Here is an 18,866-nt window from a genome sequence, read left to right as displayed (position 1 = left end):
ACGTCCTGAAATTGAGTCTACTGGCAGCTTTCCGTTTCCAATTGCCAGCAATTGATCTGAAAATGTTTGACCAGAGTCATCGTTTTGCAATCGGACATGCATATTTTTAGTTAATTTTAATGTTTTTACGTGTGCCCATAAATTAGAATTTTTTAGGCAAGCATTCATTTCGTCTGCAGGAGTTGATCTAGGTATTATAGATAATGTTTGCCTGAAATCTCCCGCAATGCCAGAATCAGTTTTATCACAAACGTTTTATCAGTACCTCCTGGCGCATCCAAAAAGAAAATTTCTCCAACGTTGTTATCGACACAGTGCATTATCGTATCATAAATGTCTTTTTGTTCCGACGTTAACTTGGAAATGTTATTTTGTACGTACGACAATAGATCACTCGTACTGTAACTTTGTTCACGATCCAATTCTACACATGTCGAAACAGCAGCGGTACGATTAGGTGAAGGCATTCCCAAATCCTGAAGAGGTTTGTTTGCCATACATACGCACAAATCTTCTATATTAACTAAAGTGTAGTTATAAATTTCTGATGTAAAATCAAAAGTCATATCTGACGTCTCTAACCGTTTTCGATGGAGTATATCTTCGGACATTTTCGATTTATATTTTCCCCCTAACTCTGTAGGAGCTGAAGGAGAGCAAGTTGTTAGAATGATTCCAAACAATGCACGAATTTGAATTGGAGTTGACGTTTCGCACGCGTCATTGATGCAGTTACCCGAGTGTTGGTCATTCTCCAATAAATTCAGAGCTTGGCATGAACTACGGTAAGTGTCATGTATAGTACCGTTTACAGTTCACAAATACTCAAAGGACGTCGGACCGGGTACATTCACCAAAAGCAGGCGTAGAAATAAGCAGTCATGTTGATTGGGGTGAACGGTGTAGAGTCTTCCTATCGTGGTATCTTTGAAGATGGTAGGTTGGCAGTCGACTGATTTACCCTGTTTTCGACGTTCAAATACTTTATTTTTAGTATTCCACGTGTAATACGAAGGCACTTCAGTATACAGCAGTTTTTCTCAAAAGAATCATTTTTGCATAGCGAAAAGAAAGCAGTTAACTTTGTATCCGGTGGATTCAGGGCTCTTTGTTGCACGTTGGATTCCGAAAAATAAACACGTTGACCATTCTGTAAATGTACCGCTAAGTGAACAACAGCTGGACTACGTTCATGTATCGGAAATGAAAGAATTCGCCAAACAGCTTCATTACTGCTTATGTATCTTCCAGCCTGATATTGTACGATTTCGTCGATATCTTTGATTTCAGACTGCAAGCCAAAAACTGCCATGTCACTGCCTTTGTTGACGTATTTACATATGTATTTGATTGCCTTTACAGAGTTACAGTATTCAACGTTTATGTGTGCATTAAATGTTTCTGATAATAATGGGGAATATGGAACAACCAACCCACTGGCTATCTACTTCGATGGTGGTACCGTCACGCTTCTTTATTATTGCTGTTTTACCACCATCTTCAGTAGATCTTCTTCTATATTGTGGGTAACCATCATTGCCAGTAATTGTGTTGGGTACTAAAAGTCGAGGATATTGCTTTGTGCGCCTTCCTTTGGCCGTGCATGGTGACTTTCGTTCAGTGCACCGCAAGGTCCATGTATCATATTTTTACAGCAATATCATATAACCCCTTATCGACATTTTCATCAGGTATTTCAGCGGAAATCACATCATCAATTTCGTTAGAAGTAATTTTATAATGTAGCCAGATTAGTATATGTGCGTGTGGCAATCCTCGTTTTTGCCATTCCACTGAGTACATCCAGCATCGCACTGACCTAGGTTGCTCTTGTGATTCCTCGGCACGCATTCTTTTGGTGATTGCTCTTTGAGACGCAAGCCTAATTTCACGCTGTTGTTGTGATTCCTCGGCACGCTTTCTTTTCTTACTTTCTCTATCAGCCGCAAGCCTGTTTTCTTGCTGTTCTTGTGATTCCTCGGCAAGCCTTCTTTTTTCACTGTCTCTTTTAGCAGCAAGTCTGGTTTCGCGTTGCTCTGGTAGTTCCTTGGCACGCTTCCTGTTCTTACTTTCTCTATCAGCCGCAAACCTGTTTTCTTGCTGTTCTTGTGATTCCTCGGCAAAAACTAAAAACTAAAAGTAAAATACTAAAAAAACTAAAAATGCTAAAAAACTAAAAAAAAACTAAAAAAAGGTAAAAAACTAAAAACTAAAAAAGAATAAAAACCAAAAAAGGGTAAAAACTACAAAAAAACTAAAAACTAATAAAAAAACTTAAAAACTAAAAAAGAAAACTAAAAACATAAAAATAAAAAAAAAATAAAAAAGGTAAATGTATTCAAGCCGAAGTAGCTGAGTTGGTAAAGCGTTATGTTCCAGGTTCTAGGTCCGAGAGGTTCCAGGTTTGAACCTTGGCTTTAGCATTAATACAAAAGAAGAAGAAAAAAACTAAAAAAGGTAAAAACTACAAAAAAAACTAAAAAGAAAATACTAAAAAAACTAAAAAAGCTAAAAAACTAAAAAAAAACTTTTAAAAGGTAAAAAACTAAAAAATTAAAAAAAATAAAAAAGGGTAAAAACTACAAAAAAAATAAAAACTAATAAAAAACTAAAAAAGAAAACTAAAAACATAAAAATAAAAAAAAAAATAAAAAAGGTAAATGTATTCAAGCCGAAGTAGCTGAGTTGGTAAAGCGTTATGCTCCAGGTTCTAGGTCCGAGAGGTTCCAGGTTCGAACCTTGGCTTTAGCATTAATACAAAAGCAGAAAGAAACTAAAAAAGGTAAAAACTAAAAAAAAACTAAAAAGAAAATACTAAAAAAACTAATAAAGCTTAAAAAACTAAAAAAAAACTAAAAAAAGGTAAAAAACTAAAAACTAAAAAAGAAAAAAAAACTAAAAAAACTAAAGAAAGGTAAAAACTACAAAAAAAAACTAAAAAGGAAAAAACTAAAATCTAATAAAAAAACTAAAACACTTAGGGACACTTAGGGGATGGGGGAGGTCACCATGAAGCTGAGAAAAAGTAAAACATGCAAACGAAAGAATATACAGTGACTCGAGATGAATTAATGGGATAACTCTTGAACGGTTAGTTTCCTTAATGAGGTTTCTAGCTTTATTGTAAACTTTAGAAAGTGGTTTTAACAATGAAGGAAAGGTTGACATCCATACTACTGGACAGTAAGAAACGTAAGATCGGATCAAGGAGTGAAAAAGGATCTCCAAAACTGATCCAGCGAAAATATGTTTTACTTTCCTTAGTATACCGAGACTCCTGCATATCTTCATTTTAATCAGATAAATGTGACGTTTGAAAGACAAGTTTTCTTGTGCAACTCTAGTTGCAAATGCTTTAGTTCTGAATACCGTCGACGTTGTCTCCCCCCAACGTTGTCTACAAAACTCAATGCTCGTAGAGCTCTTAATACCCAACTTGACTTGTGTCCCCAAATGTTGACCATGAGGTTCAACTCTTTTGTACCCTTTTTTGTTTCCCATTTTAATAATTGCTTTGACTTTTTGTTTTATGTGTATCCCCTAACATCTGTTTTATCTTCTTAATTGTTCTGGCGTGCTTATGCTAGCTTTTGTGCTATTTTAGGCCATAAATCGTATTCTATTCTATTAACTTAGGTCTATTTAACTAAGAAGGTCTAATTTTCTCCGTTTTCTCGACCATCTCTAATACCAAATAAAGTGAAGAAGGAAACTAATAGCCTGTAAACAGAATCATACGTTCTATGCTAGCAATAGCTTTTCAGGATGCGTCAAAGTTGTCAGATACATACATCTTCAGAAGAAAATTAGAAAAGAAGATGCAATACGTCGACCACTGGACAGATATAATTTCGTAACGATAGTACAGATTTCTAAAGTCAGAAAATCCTTAAAAAACGTTTCTGACGTATTAAATCCAATTTAGAACGCTTTAAGTCTTGCTCTATTACCCGGAGAAGCCTGCAAGGTCAATAGATGTTTACTTCTTTAGTTGTTTTTGTTTGAAACACAACATTATCAATCTTCTTCCATGCAAACTAGCGAAGATTCTAGTTACAATGGCTGAAAACATGTATTTTATAAGAATTATGTTTGATTTTGGGTGATCAACTAGATAATATTATCTTTTTTCAACCAATTTTACGAATTTACTTTACAAAGCTGTTATTACTATTGACATACTTTTTTTTAGTGATTATGACTGTTTTTAGAGAAAAAAAGTTTCAATTGGTTAAGAAAAGAAGCACTTCAGGTTAATGATCTCCTCGCACTGACACTCGCTTTTTGTTGCCTCTACTGACGTGCTTCGTGTGCTACCACTGGCACCTTGGAGCTGCATTTTCATACATTTTCTTAACTCATAGCGCCTCGAAATACTCTGGAATTATAATAAAAAGCCGATTCTTTTAATGTATGTCTTACTGTCTAAACCATTTTTTTTCAAGATCTGGTTTCTGTATGCACGGATCACTCCTTACTAACAGTGTGTTTAACATTTAAAGACACATACGGACCCAGATATTTCTGTTTAAACGCTGAAAACAATTACTGGTAACACTTGCCTCCCCCCTCCTGGAAATTTCATGAATATTCTCAAGGAGAAGATGCTTTCTCCTCCTTTTGTGCCGGTGGTATACTAATGTAATCTTTTATATTGCAAAAGAAACGTTTTCCTGCAATAAGAAGGGAGCTATCAACGCGTAGGGTCCATATTCGGGCTTAATCAAAATGATGGGATTTTATAAATTAACTTATGCATGGCTCCCAGACCTTCTTCTATATTTATCTGAAAGCTCACGATAAGTCAGAAAACTTGAGTGCATAAATACACTTTTTGGGCATCAGGCATCCCCCCCCTTTGTAATGGTTCATTGGCCTTCCTCCATTGTAGCCTATATTAAATTATCATCACCCTGCGTAATTTTATTAAGCATTAAGTCAATCAACTTGGTTAAATGAATCTTTAAAATAGGTGACTTTTTGACCGCTTCTTATAACTAAGAAGCTCAATATATGGTGTTGAATACTTTTATATCCTTTGGCAATCTCAGAATTTTCAATTGATTGTAAACTTGCTATCCTTGGGTAAAATTGTAGTTCGATGCCACAAAATGGCAGGATATGCCTCTTTGCTGTGATATGATTATTTGGTTACTGAAAAAGGGCACTAGAACTTTTATCTTCCTTTCCAGTAAGTCGTCTCCTGATTTTCAAGAACTAATTGTTCGACACAACAATCCATGAAAAAAAAGATAAGCACACATGCGTGATCTTTCTTCTCGAAAAAAATAAATTACAAAGCTCCACATTTTCATAGACGGGAGCTTAAAATCTCTAAACTGAGTTGGTATATAATATATTTATATATATATATATATATATATATATATATATATATATATATATATATATATATATATATATATATATATATAGGTAGATATGGGTATCTATTACACAGCTTTCCCCGATACAAACTACAATATTGAAGTCAGGAAATTTTCTACCTTTGACCTGTTTACAGCAGCTTTTTAAAAGTAATATGTCAGCAGAACTTGTTTTCTTGTTTCAATATGTCAAATTCTATGTAATTAGATAAAGGGGGATATTACGGAAGCGTAATATACCTTAAAAGATTGAGAAGCACTAGGATCCATTTTTCTCTTCTTTCAACACTATTGTTTTAGTTAGATTCTCGAGATGCAGAATTTGGCTTTTATTTGTAGCGATCCGCGGAGAGAAACGATCGATAGAGCTAAGACTTTTGCCTCCCACATTCTAAGGAAAAGAAGGAAATATCAAGGTTAAATATTCCGTCTCCTTCCCCTTGATTTAACTATTTATACCCTTCATTTGAGAAATTTTTATATCTGGAAAATTAAATGATTAAAATATCTGTTATTTCACTGTTATTGAACCATTTGATTCATTTATAGGTCTGGCCGTGGTTCCTATATCGCTTATCTTTCGGAAATGCTTTGACTTCAAACAGGTGGTGAATCATGAATGTTATTCATAAAAGAATTTGATATTGGTTTTATTCAATCGTGAGGGGAGCAACAGGATTTTACTCAAAGCTGATCAGGCTAATAATTTATTGTTTCCTTTTGTTTACTAAATAAATATGCTTACGAGTTTGGAAAAAGATATTATTTTTAAGCATGATTTTTTGTTGTTTTTTTTTTTAAATAAAATATATCTTAATTGTTGTGGAAGTTTGGTCGAAGCTATATTCAATAATTAATTGAATTTTTCACTTCCTTTGGCCCTAGATTGACTCTGCCACATTTACCTAGCTGAGCCAGGTCACTGTTTAAGGGGCCGCAGTATATGAGGGTGGGCTTTAACCTCTCTTTTAATTTTCTTTGATTTAAGCATAGCTGCATTGAAAATATCAATTCTTAAAAACTCTTTTCAAACATGGCATCCACTGTTCATCTGTCACCCCCATCTTCTGACGCCATTGATGAGAACAGCACTATACATCATGAGGAAACCAGCCCTTAAATCTGCACCTTGTAAACACGTAACCCCGATAGCCTTTCCGTTTACCTGCAATCTTATAGAATGTTGCAATTCATCAAACACTCCATGGTTTATCGAAAGGTCTTCCTTCTATAGTGTTGGGCGATAAGTTGATTTAACGATCTATCGATACATGAATTTTGATATTCTGTTCAGTTTTGTGCTCAGATTAACTCTTAGTTTTGCCAAAGTTTGACAACAAAAATCGTAATAAATTTTTTTTTACAAACTGTAAATAAAATACAGAAAAAGACTTCGATTCCATGAATAAACAGAAGTCCAGATTTGAAATTACTCGGGCCAAGATTAAGAAAATTAAACTACTGGGTATTCAAAATTAGTAACATGTCAGTATTTTGAGAACTGATTCTGCCTTTTAGAGACTAAAGAAAAAAAAAAAAAATAAAAATTAAGCGAAGGTAAGGATGAACATAAAAACTTAAAAGAACATAAATTTTTCTGTATATGAGGGGGTAGCCCCTTCTCAATACATCGCTCTTCAAGCCAAGGTTTTTTGTGTCCTTTAAACTGTAATGAAAAAGCCCTTGTGTTTCAGAAGTTCTTTTCAAAGAACTGGGATAAAAATTCAAAATTTAAGGTAAAGAGCGAGGTAGTGATGAGGCAACATTCCCCTCATATAAGGAGTAATTTTTGTTCGCTTTAAGTTTAAGTTTCTTACTGTTTTTCATATAATGCCAGAAACACTTCTCTCCATGGAAAATTCCTGCCCTCCCCAACCCAAAAAAATTTCTCCTTGAAGAGTTAGCCCCTCGTAAGATCCCCCTTACCCCCAAAAATTCCATCTCTGTCGAAAATTCGCCAAAGAAGAAGTCTTGCAGACGATTTTGCATGGATGATTCTTTTCAGCCTACTTTAATTTGAAAAACAACTTGTCTTTCTCTTGATTTCTATTCGTTTCTCAAACAATGTCTGAAATCCTCCCTCTGTGGATAATTTTTACTGGATATACTCCCCTCCAAATTTTCCAATGGAAAGTTTACTCCGTGGAAAATTCCTTCACGGAAAATGTCTCCCCCGGACTTCCTCCCCCCACGGAAAAATACCTCGAACAATTTCAACCCCTTTGAAAATTTGACCCGGTAAATTTCTACAGAATATCTCAACATGTAAAATTGAATTGACAAAGATTAAGTAAGTCAAATAAAACGAATTTCATATAGGAATTCTTGTAAATTCCTCCGTTAAAAGTTTCCCTTTGAAACTTCATCTTGGAAATTTCCCTCCTCATGGAAAATCCCCCACGGAAAATTGTCCTTCCCTGAAAAATGTATGTTAACTTCCCAATAACAAATACTATTTGTAAACGTTACACAAATTTCATAACTTACAACCCTTTCCCCAGGGAATATGGGGGGTCATGTCATCCCAGAAGGCATGATTATTTGACATTTCAACTATTCTGATCGAAATGGCTATCTCAAAATATTTATTGGATGACTTTGGGGAAAAAATTGGATGACTTTGGGGGGCATGAGAGGGGGAGTCTAGTTCTCCAATCTCTTCCGTCACAAAATAGGGAACTAGAATTGTTTCGATACAATCACCCTGTAAAGTAACATACATCTGTGATGTTTCAGCTGGCAAAAAATACAAAATTCCACATTTTTGCAGATGGAAGCTAGAAATCTTCGCAGTAGGGTTCTCTGATATGCTGAATCTTATGGTGTAACTTGATGGTTTTCATTAAGATTCGTTGACTGTTTAGGGGTGTTTCCACGTTTTCCAAAAGTCTTGCAAATTTTCTCAGGTTCTTAGCTTTTGATAGGTCCATTAAACTCGATAAATTTTACATATCTGGAATCAGCATTAAAAGCCAATTCCATTGATGTGTCTACTGTTATTAAAATTCATTGTTTCATAGTTTCGGTTGCTATTGGACCGACTGGTCCTTACTTACAGTTCATTACCGCAAATTGTTTAATCAATTGATCAGATTTGAAATCTACACTTTTTACAACTACGTAAATGCAATTCTGAGACCCATATTACGAGACTTCCACGATTTGAGTGGATCATTTTTTAACTAAAAATTATCTACTAAAAATCTGGAAAGCCGTGAAAGATGTGACTGCTGGCGTAGCCTGCCTTGCATTGACCAGTTAAACTTCGTCAAGTGATCACCACTAACTGACTTGATTCTGCAGTGGCTAAATCACAGCGATTGTCACGGCGATTGAATCTGTCGATACAGATTCCAGGAAGGCTGAATCCATGGGGGAAATATATAATTTCTTGAAACGCAAATCACAGTATGTGGCAATCGTGACGAATATGATCTAAACAAGGCCTATAAGCCGAGAATGTATTTTGTCTAGCCAAGCCTTTAGGACGGTCCTCAGCAACAATTGAGAGTCCACCCAAACTAAATGTAGTTTGTTTATAACAGGCTATGCCAACTTACGGATTCTGCTATTCATGCTGTTCACCAGTATGTACGAGTGAATGGATTGAAGACATTGCTGTTCTTCTTCTTCTCGGTCATTTACGAAACAATTTTCTATATTGAATCCTCTCTGCTGGACGTTTGCCGGTAGATACCAGAAAAGGCCGAAAATATCCAAATATCGTTTTCGATATCGATATTTACGTTTTGATATCCGATATTGGTATTTGGTCTGATGCATCGATATGTCGATATCGATATCCGATATTGCCCAATGCTACGCCCATATGCAATATGTGTGGTAGCTTTACACTAAAGGCTACTGTCAGATTTGAAGAAGCTCCCAAAGTACTTGAAGATTTGGAAGAGTGTTAGCATTAGTTCCCGACCGATACAGATTATTGGGTGCGATACTTATACCGATATATCAGTAGCATGTCGATATAATTTGCCAATAAATTCTACTCCGGAAAAAACCTAACCTAAAGGTTACCCCCCCTTTTTTTGTCCATATTCAAGCTCATGTGTTTCTTTCTGGTATATTACACACAAAAGAACAGCCTCAATAATTCATAATATTTTTTTTTGTCAAGGACAAAAAAAGTTTGAAACAAAATACTTTTCATTGTTTCTTTGTTAGAAATTTTCTTTTTTTATTTTGATTTGATTAAATTTCAAGCCACGAAAATATCTTAGTAAAAGGGTCAGAACCAAGAGAACCTTAACCTGAAACAAATGGGGTTGATTCTTGACTTCCTATTTTTACCTTTTTTTAACGGAGAGTAAGGATACTTTTTTAGTAAATGAGCTCAAATGTATTTAATTAAATAAACAAGCAGTTAAAAACAAGTATAACTCTCAAAATAGAATTCAATAAGATTCTTAAAATGGAATTCTTAAAATGGATTCTTAAAATGTACAATAAGATTCTGAAAATGGAATGTTCGGTCTATATATGTCTATTCTTAAAGCTGAAAGATTATGGGGGTCAAGGGGGCTCATTACCATAGAAGGCTAACATTTTGCTGTTTTTCAATTCATTGTTTAAATAAAATCCCCACCTCCAACTAAAGTTCTATCGTGTTAATATTATTAAAATTTATTACTTAATTTTGTCCAAAATACAAATAGCAATCCAAAATCTTTATTCTGGGGATGAAAACCAAATAAGCTTAAAAACAATCATTTTATCAAGCATTTAAAAAAAATGAAAAACGAGGAGAAATTTATTTCACTTCTTTCATGAAAGAAGTTAAAGCAAACTAATGCATAATAAGATTCTTATACCGAAAATAATGAAATAGTCGATCAATATTTGTCCTTACTCAGGGTTGTAACAGGATGTGGGCCAGGTTTACTTTAGCCAGATAGTTGTCAAAATTATGCAGGTTTTCAATCCATTTATATGAATAATTCCCTGACCCACCAGTCCAAAGTTATACTAGACCAAAGACGACCAGAAATAAATTTAAACAATAAATTAAGATTAAAACAAACAGGAATAACTGTCAATAAATAAATGAGACCCAAATTCCAACCAAAAACGAACAACCACAAACCAGAATAAAAATGACGCTCCCTAAGCCTTATAAAGTCAAGTCTCACGAACACTTTGCTGAATATAAATATATTTTGATGTTTTCTATTTGATTCAGTTAATGCGTAAATCGAGTACTGCAAAGACTTTCAGGAAAGAATTTCATTATAACTGTCAATCTACACTCATTGGTTCTTTTTAATTATTTCAGTTACTTTGGTAATCTTTTTTCTTTTTTTGTTGAAGTTATGACAAATAAAACATGAAGCTGAATTAAAGATGATTCAGCACAGCGCAAGTGACGCTTGAGTTTTTAGAAGTTATTCCTCCTCCTTCAGGAGGTAATTTCTGTTCGTTTTAAATTTGATTTTATTAATCATTGCAATTTCTCTTTGTTTTAGGTTTATTTGTTTATTGATGATGATATCTATTTGTTTTAAGCTTGAATTATTATTTGACCATGTTTCTAATCATGTTTTGCTTAATGTAGCTCTTTAATTTTCTTTGAGAAACTTCCTTTGCGGAATTTTTTTTCTGAATTAATTTTAGAAAGGAATATTATATTAGTCTATGATTAAAAGTATTGGAAACGTGTTTTATATCAATTTGTCGTTTCCTTGCGCTTAATACAGAGATATTCTTATTAGCGTGGGGGAAATAATGCTGGAATTTAATTACAGGAAAAGCGAAGCTAGGTTTATCTGTCACTGGGGAAAGCGGTTTAAGAGTCGTTCTAGAGAGTGATGGGACACAAGTTGATGAAGACAATTTTTTCCGAACAATGCCAGATCACACAATTTTTATGTTCCTTAAGCCCGAGGAAAGGTGGACAACACTGGGAAGAGAACATTCAAGGAGTGGTAAATTCATTTTTTGAAATAATAATTCCATAAATTATATAATAGTCAGAATATGAATAATTTTTCAACTAATATATAAAGACTAAAAATTATGCTAAGGAGATCGTTTTAGTTAAAAAGAATTACAAAAACGGTAGCCTTACAGAAAAGATATAAGACGTAAATTTTAAAAGTTAGGCCGAGAGAGTAACATGCTGAAAAACACTTTTACTCTTTTTAAAAGAAAGAATGTTCGAACAAGTTTTGGGTCTCTTTGCTGTTTATAAGTATTAATTGGTTGAATAGACTCGATTTTCTTGGAGTTTTTAGATTCCGCCAATTTTAAATGTTTTGGTGTAAAATTGTGGCACCAGAAAATATCCTATAAAATATTCGATGAAAAATTATAAGTACATTGAGAACCCAATAAAACACAACAATTAATTCAGCATACTTGGTTTGGTAAGGTTCTTACTTAAAAAAAAAAAAAAAATGCCACACAACTATTATTGAACTGAAATGAAATGAGGCTTCAAATAAACAGAAATTACTGCACACATTGGGGCAACTGCCAGCTTTGAGCAGTGTGTAGGTTAAGAAATAAGATTGCTGCTGCAATCCCATCCTACCAACCACTCTAAACAGCTCGAGTGTCATTTGTGCTCTATTGTTTTTTGAAATTGTAGTTTGTATTTATCCAAATATACATAAGAAAATCACCAAGCTAATCAAGATGAGTAGGAAAAAACTAAAATAGTGTGTTTTTTTTCAAAGTTATAACTATATAGGACTAAATATTTAAAATAAGTTTGGTACTCACTAAAGCGCCAATGACACTAAGGCCTTAAGAAGCTTTAGGGGGTGGTAACCTTACTCCTGTTTGTTTTAAGTTGAACTGGATTACGCATTTTGGTTTCTGTTCGTTTCAGGATTAATTTGTTCATCCATTAATTTATTTATTCAGCAATATTTATTATTTTCGTGTGCAATGCGATTATTTACTTTAATTTCCGTTCGTTTTGAACGAACGTATTTAGTAGCCGGTAGTATTTTCTGTATGTTTTAAGTTTAAGTTGCTATTGGACTTGATTTCCGCGCGTGTTACATTTTATGTGGCTCTTTGCTTTCCTTAAAATCTGTTTTTGAAAATATCTTTAGAAAATCATTTCCCGTTGTTTTCAATTGAAACAGTTTTATTGTTGGTCAATAATAGAAATATTTGTTAAGTTTTTTTTGTTTAAGCGATTTACCTCAATACTTTGACGTGAAAAAGAAAATCCAATGCCCATTGGGGCTTGAAGTGCAAAAACATTTTGCTAAATTCGAGACATTACATTTTTGTCTGGCCCTCCCCCAGTAAAAAATTCGAAGTCTCCCTGCTCCTCTCCCTTTTTCTCTCTTGCGCAGCCTGAAAGTTGCAGCTCAACTCCAACCCCAAAGATATTCCAAAGACGTTGTGACTAAATACACATAGTGTAATTTTATTTTGTTTTGCCATTTCCTGCCATGTTGTAGTTCAAAATCCAGTTCCCTCCCAAACCATTCCCATCAAAACCATCTGAAAAATGTTGGTTTGATACTGCAAACTGTTCCCAAGATATTCATCAATTATGACCTCCATAGAAGCTTATAGCACCAAAAAGTATTGATGGATAAGAGTAAAAAAAAAATTTTAGTCTCTTCTTCACAGTCTCCTCCTTTCTATTTCCAAAATTACCTAAAAGTTTCAACTTCATTTCTCATGCTGTTCATGCGATATTGTAAGTATCATGTTCTAACACCTTAATCTTGATGTCCCTAAACCCATTGCTATGTTAATTTCCTTATGCTATGAAAAGAGATCCTGCTCTCTGTCCCAACATATCAGCAAGATGAATTTTTGCACAAGTGATCTTTGAGAAGAGATTTTAAATTTTACTGTTTTTTTATTCATTTCCCAGGAAATAGAAAAAAATCTAAAGTGTAACCCTGTAACTTTTTTGAAAAAGATGCATAAGAAAGTAAAATTTGAAGAAATCGAAAGTAGCCTACTATAAATTAAAAAACGACTTAAAATTAATTGGCCAGATCGAAAATTCTAGATTTTTTTAATTTATTTCTTCACGATCGTTTTTACTTTTTGAACTCTTGCAAGGCGTGTATAAGAGCGAAAAAGCCAAAATCAACTTCATATTATAGCTCTTTTTTAGTTTCATAAACATCGTTAATTAACTGCGCAGGGACTATAAGTACCATGGGAGTATAGAATGTTTTTATGTATCGGAGACCCCAATTTTTACCCTGTTCCCCACCCTAGAGAAAAAATTTGAAAGCTCTTGCCCAATTCTTTCACTTTTTTCCTAAAAAAAATAACGCCACGCCGTTCTCAAGGCGCTGCCGATACGCTATTTTGATGACCTGGATAGACAGAGTGTCTTCTCATTTTCCTCTCCCACCTAAGTCAAAACTTGAGGTTGACCAAACTGTTGGTCAACATCCTTCTTGAATATTCAATTAAGGTTCGGTTTCAACACCCTTAGTAGTCTCTGAGACATTACAAATATGCCATTTTGACCACCTGGATGTACATAATGTTTTTGACTAAATCTACCACCCCCCTCGAAATTAATTGAATAAATTAAAGAGGAAATGATATAGAGATTTTTTTTAATTTGGAAGTTGAAAAATGAAGCTGTAGTGGATACGTGGCAAAAACTGTGAAAAAGCTTGGAATCAAATGGTAAAAATAAAATTATCTTAGAATTACATTATACTGATGGCTTGAGCATCTCAATTACCGATTTTAGTAAAATAAAGGAATTTTCGGTTTTGAAGGCCCAGGGTCAAAGAATAAGTTCAAAAATTGATGCTAGAAGAAATAGGTCGCTTAGGCTAGGGATACACGAAGGTGGAGAGGTGATGTTTGAGTATTGAAAAGATCGATCAGGTGGGTATTTTCACTTACCTGGGTAGTATTAGCAATAAAAATGTTTGAAAAAATCGGAAGTTAAATCGGCGAACCAAATTTAAAATATTGGAGGCCACAGTAATGAAAGCAGTCAAGTAAGGTTCTGAAAAGTGGGCACTTTGAAAGGTAGAGGAAGTTTGATATATGTTTTTTCGAGGAATGGTCTAAGGATAGTTTTAGGTACGGGTTTGACTGTATGTATGTGAAGCAGCAAGCTGTCCGAAAAATCTTGTTCGATACTACTTTCTAGGGCTATAGGCGAAAGAAATGCTTAGATGACTAGGTCACATCTTTCGAGTGACCGGTTCCTAAATTTTGAACTTCTGCAGCCACCTGTCTGGGGTCAAACGAAAGACACGTCGTCCCCAAGCGGAGTAGAAAGAAGTCACAAGGAAGGATATAAAGGAAATCGGAACTTAAAGGAAGGGTGTGAAGCTTTAAGCTTTGAATAGATTAAATTGGGATACGAGCATACGCAGCTGTTCTGGATTCAAGCAGTTTGGCGAAGCAGTGAGTTTTTAGTACTAGTAGTAGTAGCATTAGTAGTAGTAGTTGGAAGGGGTAATGGTAGTAGCAGCATTAAACAGTAACAGCTATGGTAATATATATATATATATATATATATATATATATATATATATATATATATATATATATATATATATATATATATATATATATATAACCTATATTTAATCATGAGAACACCTTAGGTGCCGTTACCATAATTTTAGATATTCTAATTTTTCCAGAAATGAGCTGACTTATTCGTTATGTATTCTGATTCTTTTTTTGTTCTAAGACTTGTGAGAGCCTTCAGGATAGTCCTAAATATTGTAGGGAATATTATCGATCTAAGTTGTTTTATCCCCACAGGGCTTACTGAAAGATAGCAGAGGGAAAAAACAGGGAGACAAAGAACATATTTATGCTTAGTAATAGGAATGTTACTAAGCTACAGTTCGATTACTTTTTCACTAAAGCGAAATCCTGCACTGCCGCATCTCTAAAATGTTAATAGACACAATACTTATTTTGACCAAAAAGAGTCGGAGAAAAACCTAAGATGTTAGAACTAAGAGTGACGAGATAAGGTCAGTACGGAAAAAAATATAGCACTATACCCAACCGTGTCACTCTTAGAATCTGATAGGCTCAAAAGCTTGCTCCATAGTATATAGATTCAATTCTAAAGCTAATTAGTTATATATTTCCTTTGTTTTATTATTCGCTTTTTAAATATTCATTTTTAAGGCTGTTTTGTTCTATTTGAGGCTTTATGGCAAAATATATCCGTCACTATCTCTGGCATTGTGCCACTGGTCTTTTTTTTTGGGGGGGGGGGTGGCATTGTTGACCAATTTTCTTCTTTCTTTGGGGAGGGGAAAATATTTTTTCGACTGGCTCGTCATTTTTATCGACTGAATTAGGTAATATTGCTATTAAAATTACTACATTTTTGGCTCTTTACCGACTGTGACTGGTATTGTTTCATTGATATTAAGTCACATATTTCAACTAGCCTAGTCCTCCTAAAAAAGTTTCACCCTGTAAAATAGTGGTGCTCTACGCCACTATTTTACTGACTAAAAATTTTATTTGACTAGCTGAAACTATTGGGAGAGAGGTCCTCTCCCCCATACATGACACCTCTGCCGACAACTATGATACCAGTTCACCCCTTAGTAGCGCGTTCACTAGGCGTACACCAGAATTCTTTCTAGTCTGAGGTATCTTTAAGGGGCATTTTCCTCTAATTCAGTTTAAATAACAAGGAGTGAAACTCTAATTCAAAACCAACCAAATTCAAAATTGATAGGATTCTTTAAAAAGTTAGTGTATGATCCACTATTCGTACAAGAAAAATTTATTTAGTCTGAGGAAGCTTTAGTTCTATCGACTACGTGACCACTTAGGATCAATTGTACTTCACAGTTCACAAACCGTAAAGTCCTATCTCCTCTGCAACTGGGAAGCTCAATATGTATTTTTTTATACTTTTAATCAGTTGGCTATCTTAGAGTTTGTAACTTGGCCCTCCATGGGGAGAAATTATGGTTTGATACCACAAATGGCAAAAACAGACACTTTCTCGTGTTACAATCTGCTTGGTAGCTTTAAATGTGCATTAGAACTTTTAATTTCTGTTTGAATGAGTCCTCTTCTAACCATACTTTTTTAGGACCATCGGTTCAATGCGATCACCCATCCGAACGAAAAAAAATACACATAAAAAAATAAATACGCCTCCTTGATCTGACTTATGGGAAAAAAAATACGAAAGTCCAAATTTTTATAGATAGGAGCATAAAACCTCCATAGTAGGGGGTGCTCTAATACGCCAAATCTGATGGTGTCATTTTCTTTCAGATCACTTGCCTCTTCGAGGGATTTCTCTATTTCTTGAAAATAAGTTAGATTTTCTCAGGCTTGTTACGTTTTATGGTAACATCAAATTTAAAGAACTTTATACATTTGAAATTCTCCATTCTTTTTATTTGTCTTAATCTCCCTTTGCCTGCTAAATTTTACATGTGGGAGAATTTTCCAATATCAGGGAAGGAAATGATTCCAAGGGGGAGGAGGAATTTCGAAGGGAATCTTTCAAGAGGAAAGGGTTCCACGGGGGAGTTCCCAGATTGAAGACTCAAGAACAAAGACATTTATAATAACCAAAGATACCTGACTCTTTTGTCCTTATTCCTATCATATCGTGTGAAATAAAATTCTGGTATATAAGAACAAGCAATGATGAATTAAGGTGGAAAAAGCGCAATTATGAGACATTCTGCCAGGTATGCTGCAAATAACGATGACTAAACTAAGCTAACTTGTTTCAGCTTTGGCAAGTATTCCTCGGGTAGTTTACGAGGCTTTGAATCTACTTCATGTTCATCAGGAAGCACCTGAGTGGAAATTGATGGATAATCACGGACGATTAACTTTAGTATTGCAGTGGGACCAACCAACGAAAGTGACTGATCAAGGTAAATATATTATCTGAGGCTCATCTTACTAGCCAACACACAATAATAAAAAAGAAAAACAATATGAGCTAAGAAAATGCTTCTAGGATAGGTCTAGATTCATAAAAGAAAAAAATGGCGTGTATGTCATCACATGCGTACATGCTACCTGTATAATTCACAATTTATCTTTAGCACAAATAGAGGTGACATAAATTAAAGCTACGGAAACTGAAAGATCGTTGACGTAAAGAAGCAAAACAAAGCAAGGACGTCCAAACCTAAACTTAAAAAGGAAAATAAAAATCGAAAGAGTCGATCTTGCCCGTTCCAGAAAGTAAAGAAAATAAATTAAAATCAAATTTGCAGCAGAGTCAATTTTTGAAAAATCCAGTACAATCCAGGAAGTAGCCAAAATAAATTTTGATCCAGTCTACAATACACAGGGTAGCGAACGTAATTCATATACATGACGGTCATTTTAAAAACGTAAGCCCCCAGTATTGCTATCTTAAACCAGTGCTATCTTCCGCACTTTGTAACTTTCGAAGAAGATCTGCGGCCATACTCAGCTCATTAGGAGGGAAGGGGTGACTTTAATGAGCCAAATATAGCTGTAAACTGTTTGTGAAAATTATATTTTTGGGAATTGACTCAACTTGCATCTGACTGCTAGTCAAATCAGCAATCTGGCATTTGTAATGCCAGTCAATTAACTCAATTGACTGGCATGATGAACCAGTTTTTGACGAGAAATCAGCCAAGGAAACAGCAGCAAGTTCACAAAATTGGCAAAACATTTTTTTTACTCTTGTTTAGGGCAAACTGGGCAAAATGTTTTGAATTCAGATCAAATTTAAACCCTAGACCCCTGATACACTCTGAAGCCTTAATTCACTTAGGCACGAATATTTTTTGGCACCCTCATTTGTTTTTCTCTTTTTTCTTTTTTTTTAAATGAATTCGTTTACTTTGTCGATTATTGGCACCCTTGTCACATTGCCCCTCCTCAAAATATTGCTCTAGATCCGCCTTTGTGATTGTTTACCCTAGTATTCAATTACCTGCAGATATTTTGAGTGAAGCTATCTCGACACGTATAAGTACCACCTTTAGCAGATTCAATACAGCAATTCCTTTTAGATATCCCATTTTTCTGCTTAAATATTCATATGATTGCTCTTTATAAACTTAATAGCACACAAATACCTAACCTATAATACCACGCTTTCATTCCATCAGAAACCCTTTCAAAATAAAAACAACTTGAAGAAAGAAGTAAGAAAAGTATATTTATTTATATTATATGTACGTTATACCTGTTTATTCATTAATAATATAGGAATGGCTTAACCTATAATTAAAACTAGTATATGTTTTGCTTACAGTACTTTCAATTAATCTGAAACCTGACACCCATTGACATATATAAAGAACATGAAGACAAAAGTAAAAACAAAATCTATATTTACCTTGCGTATAAATATATATGTTTATTTTTGACCTTCGTAGCGGACAAATGGCTAAACCTGTAGTCACGGCCAGTATATGTATGGAAAGTCATGCTTTCATTACATGTCTGAATTCAACTTTACTGTTGATTTAAATTTCAGACGGATACCACAGTTTCTAATACCTGTCATAAATG

The 18,866-nt window shown here is 34.3% G+C and overlaps 1 protein-coding gene across 2 annotated transcripts in view; it reads left to right on the top strand.

The window, feature by feature from the left end:
• Window positions 1-18,866, top strand: part of LOC136030116 (uncharacterized) — a 92,462-nt gene that overhangs the window by 58,181 nt on the left and 15,415 nt on the right. For both annotated transcript variants that reach the window (XM_065708794.1, XM_065708795.1), the window contains 2 exons: window positions 11,147-11,326; window positions 17,093-17,239. In XM_065708794.1, the coding sequence (XP_065564866.1) occupies window positions 11,147-11,326; window positions 17,093-17,239 (327 nt within the window). The remainder of the gene's footprint in view (window positions 1-11,146; window positions 11,327-17,092; window positions 17,240-18,866) is intronic.

Source organism: Artemia franciscana, chromosome 8 (assembly GCF_032884065.1).
Source record: "Artemia franciscana chromosome 8, ASM3288406v1, whole genome shotgun sequence".
NCBI classification, from domain to species: Eukaryota; Metazoa; Arthropoda; class Branchiopoda; order Anostraca; family Artemiidae; genus Artemia; species Artemia franciscana.
The sequence above is the reverse complement of the archived record's forward strand: the minus strand, read 5'-3'. Positions and strand labels throughout refer to the sequence as shown.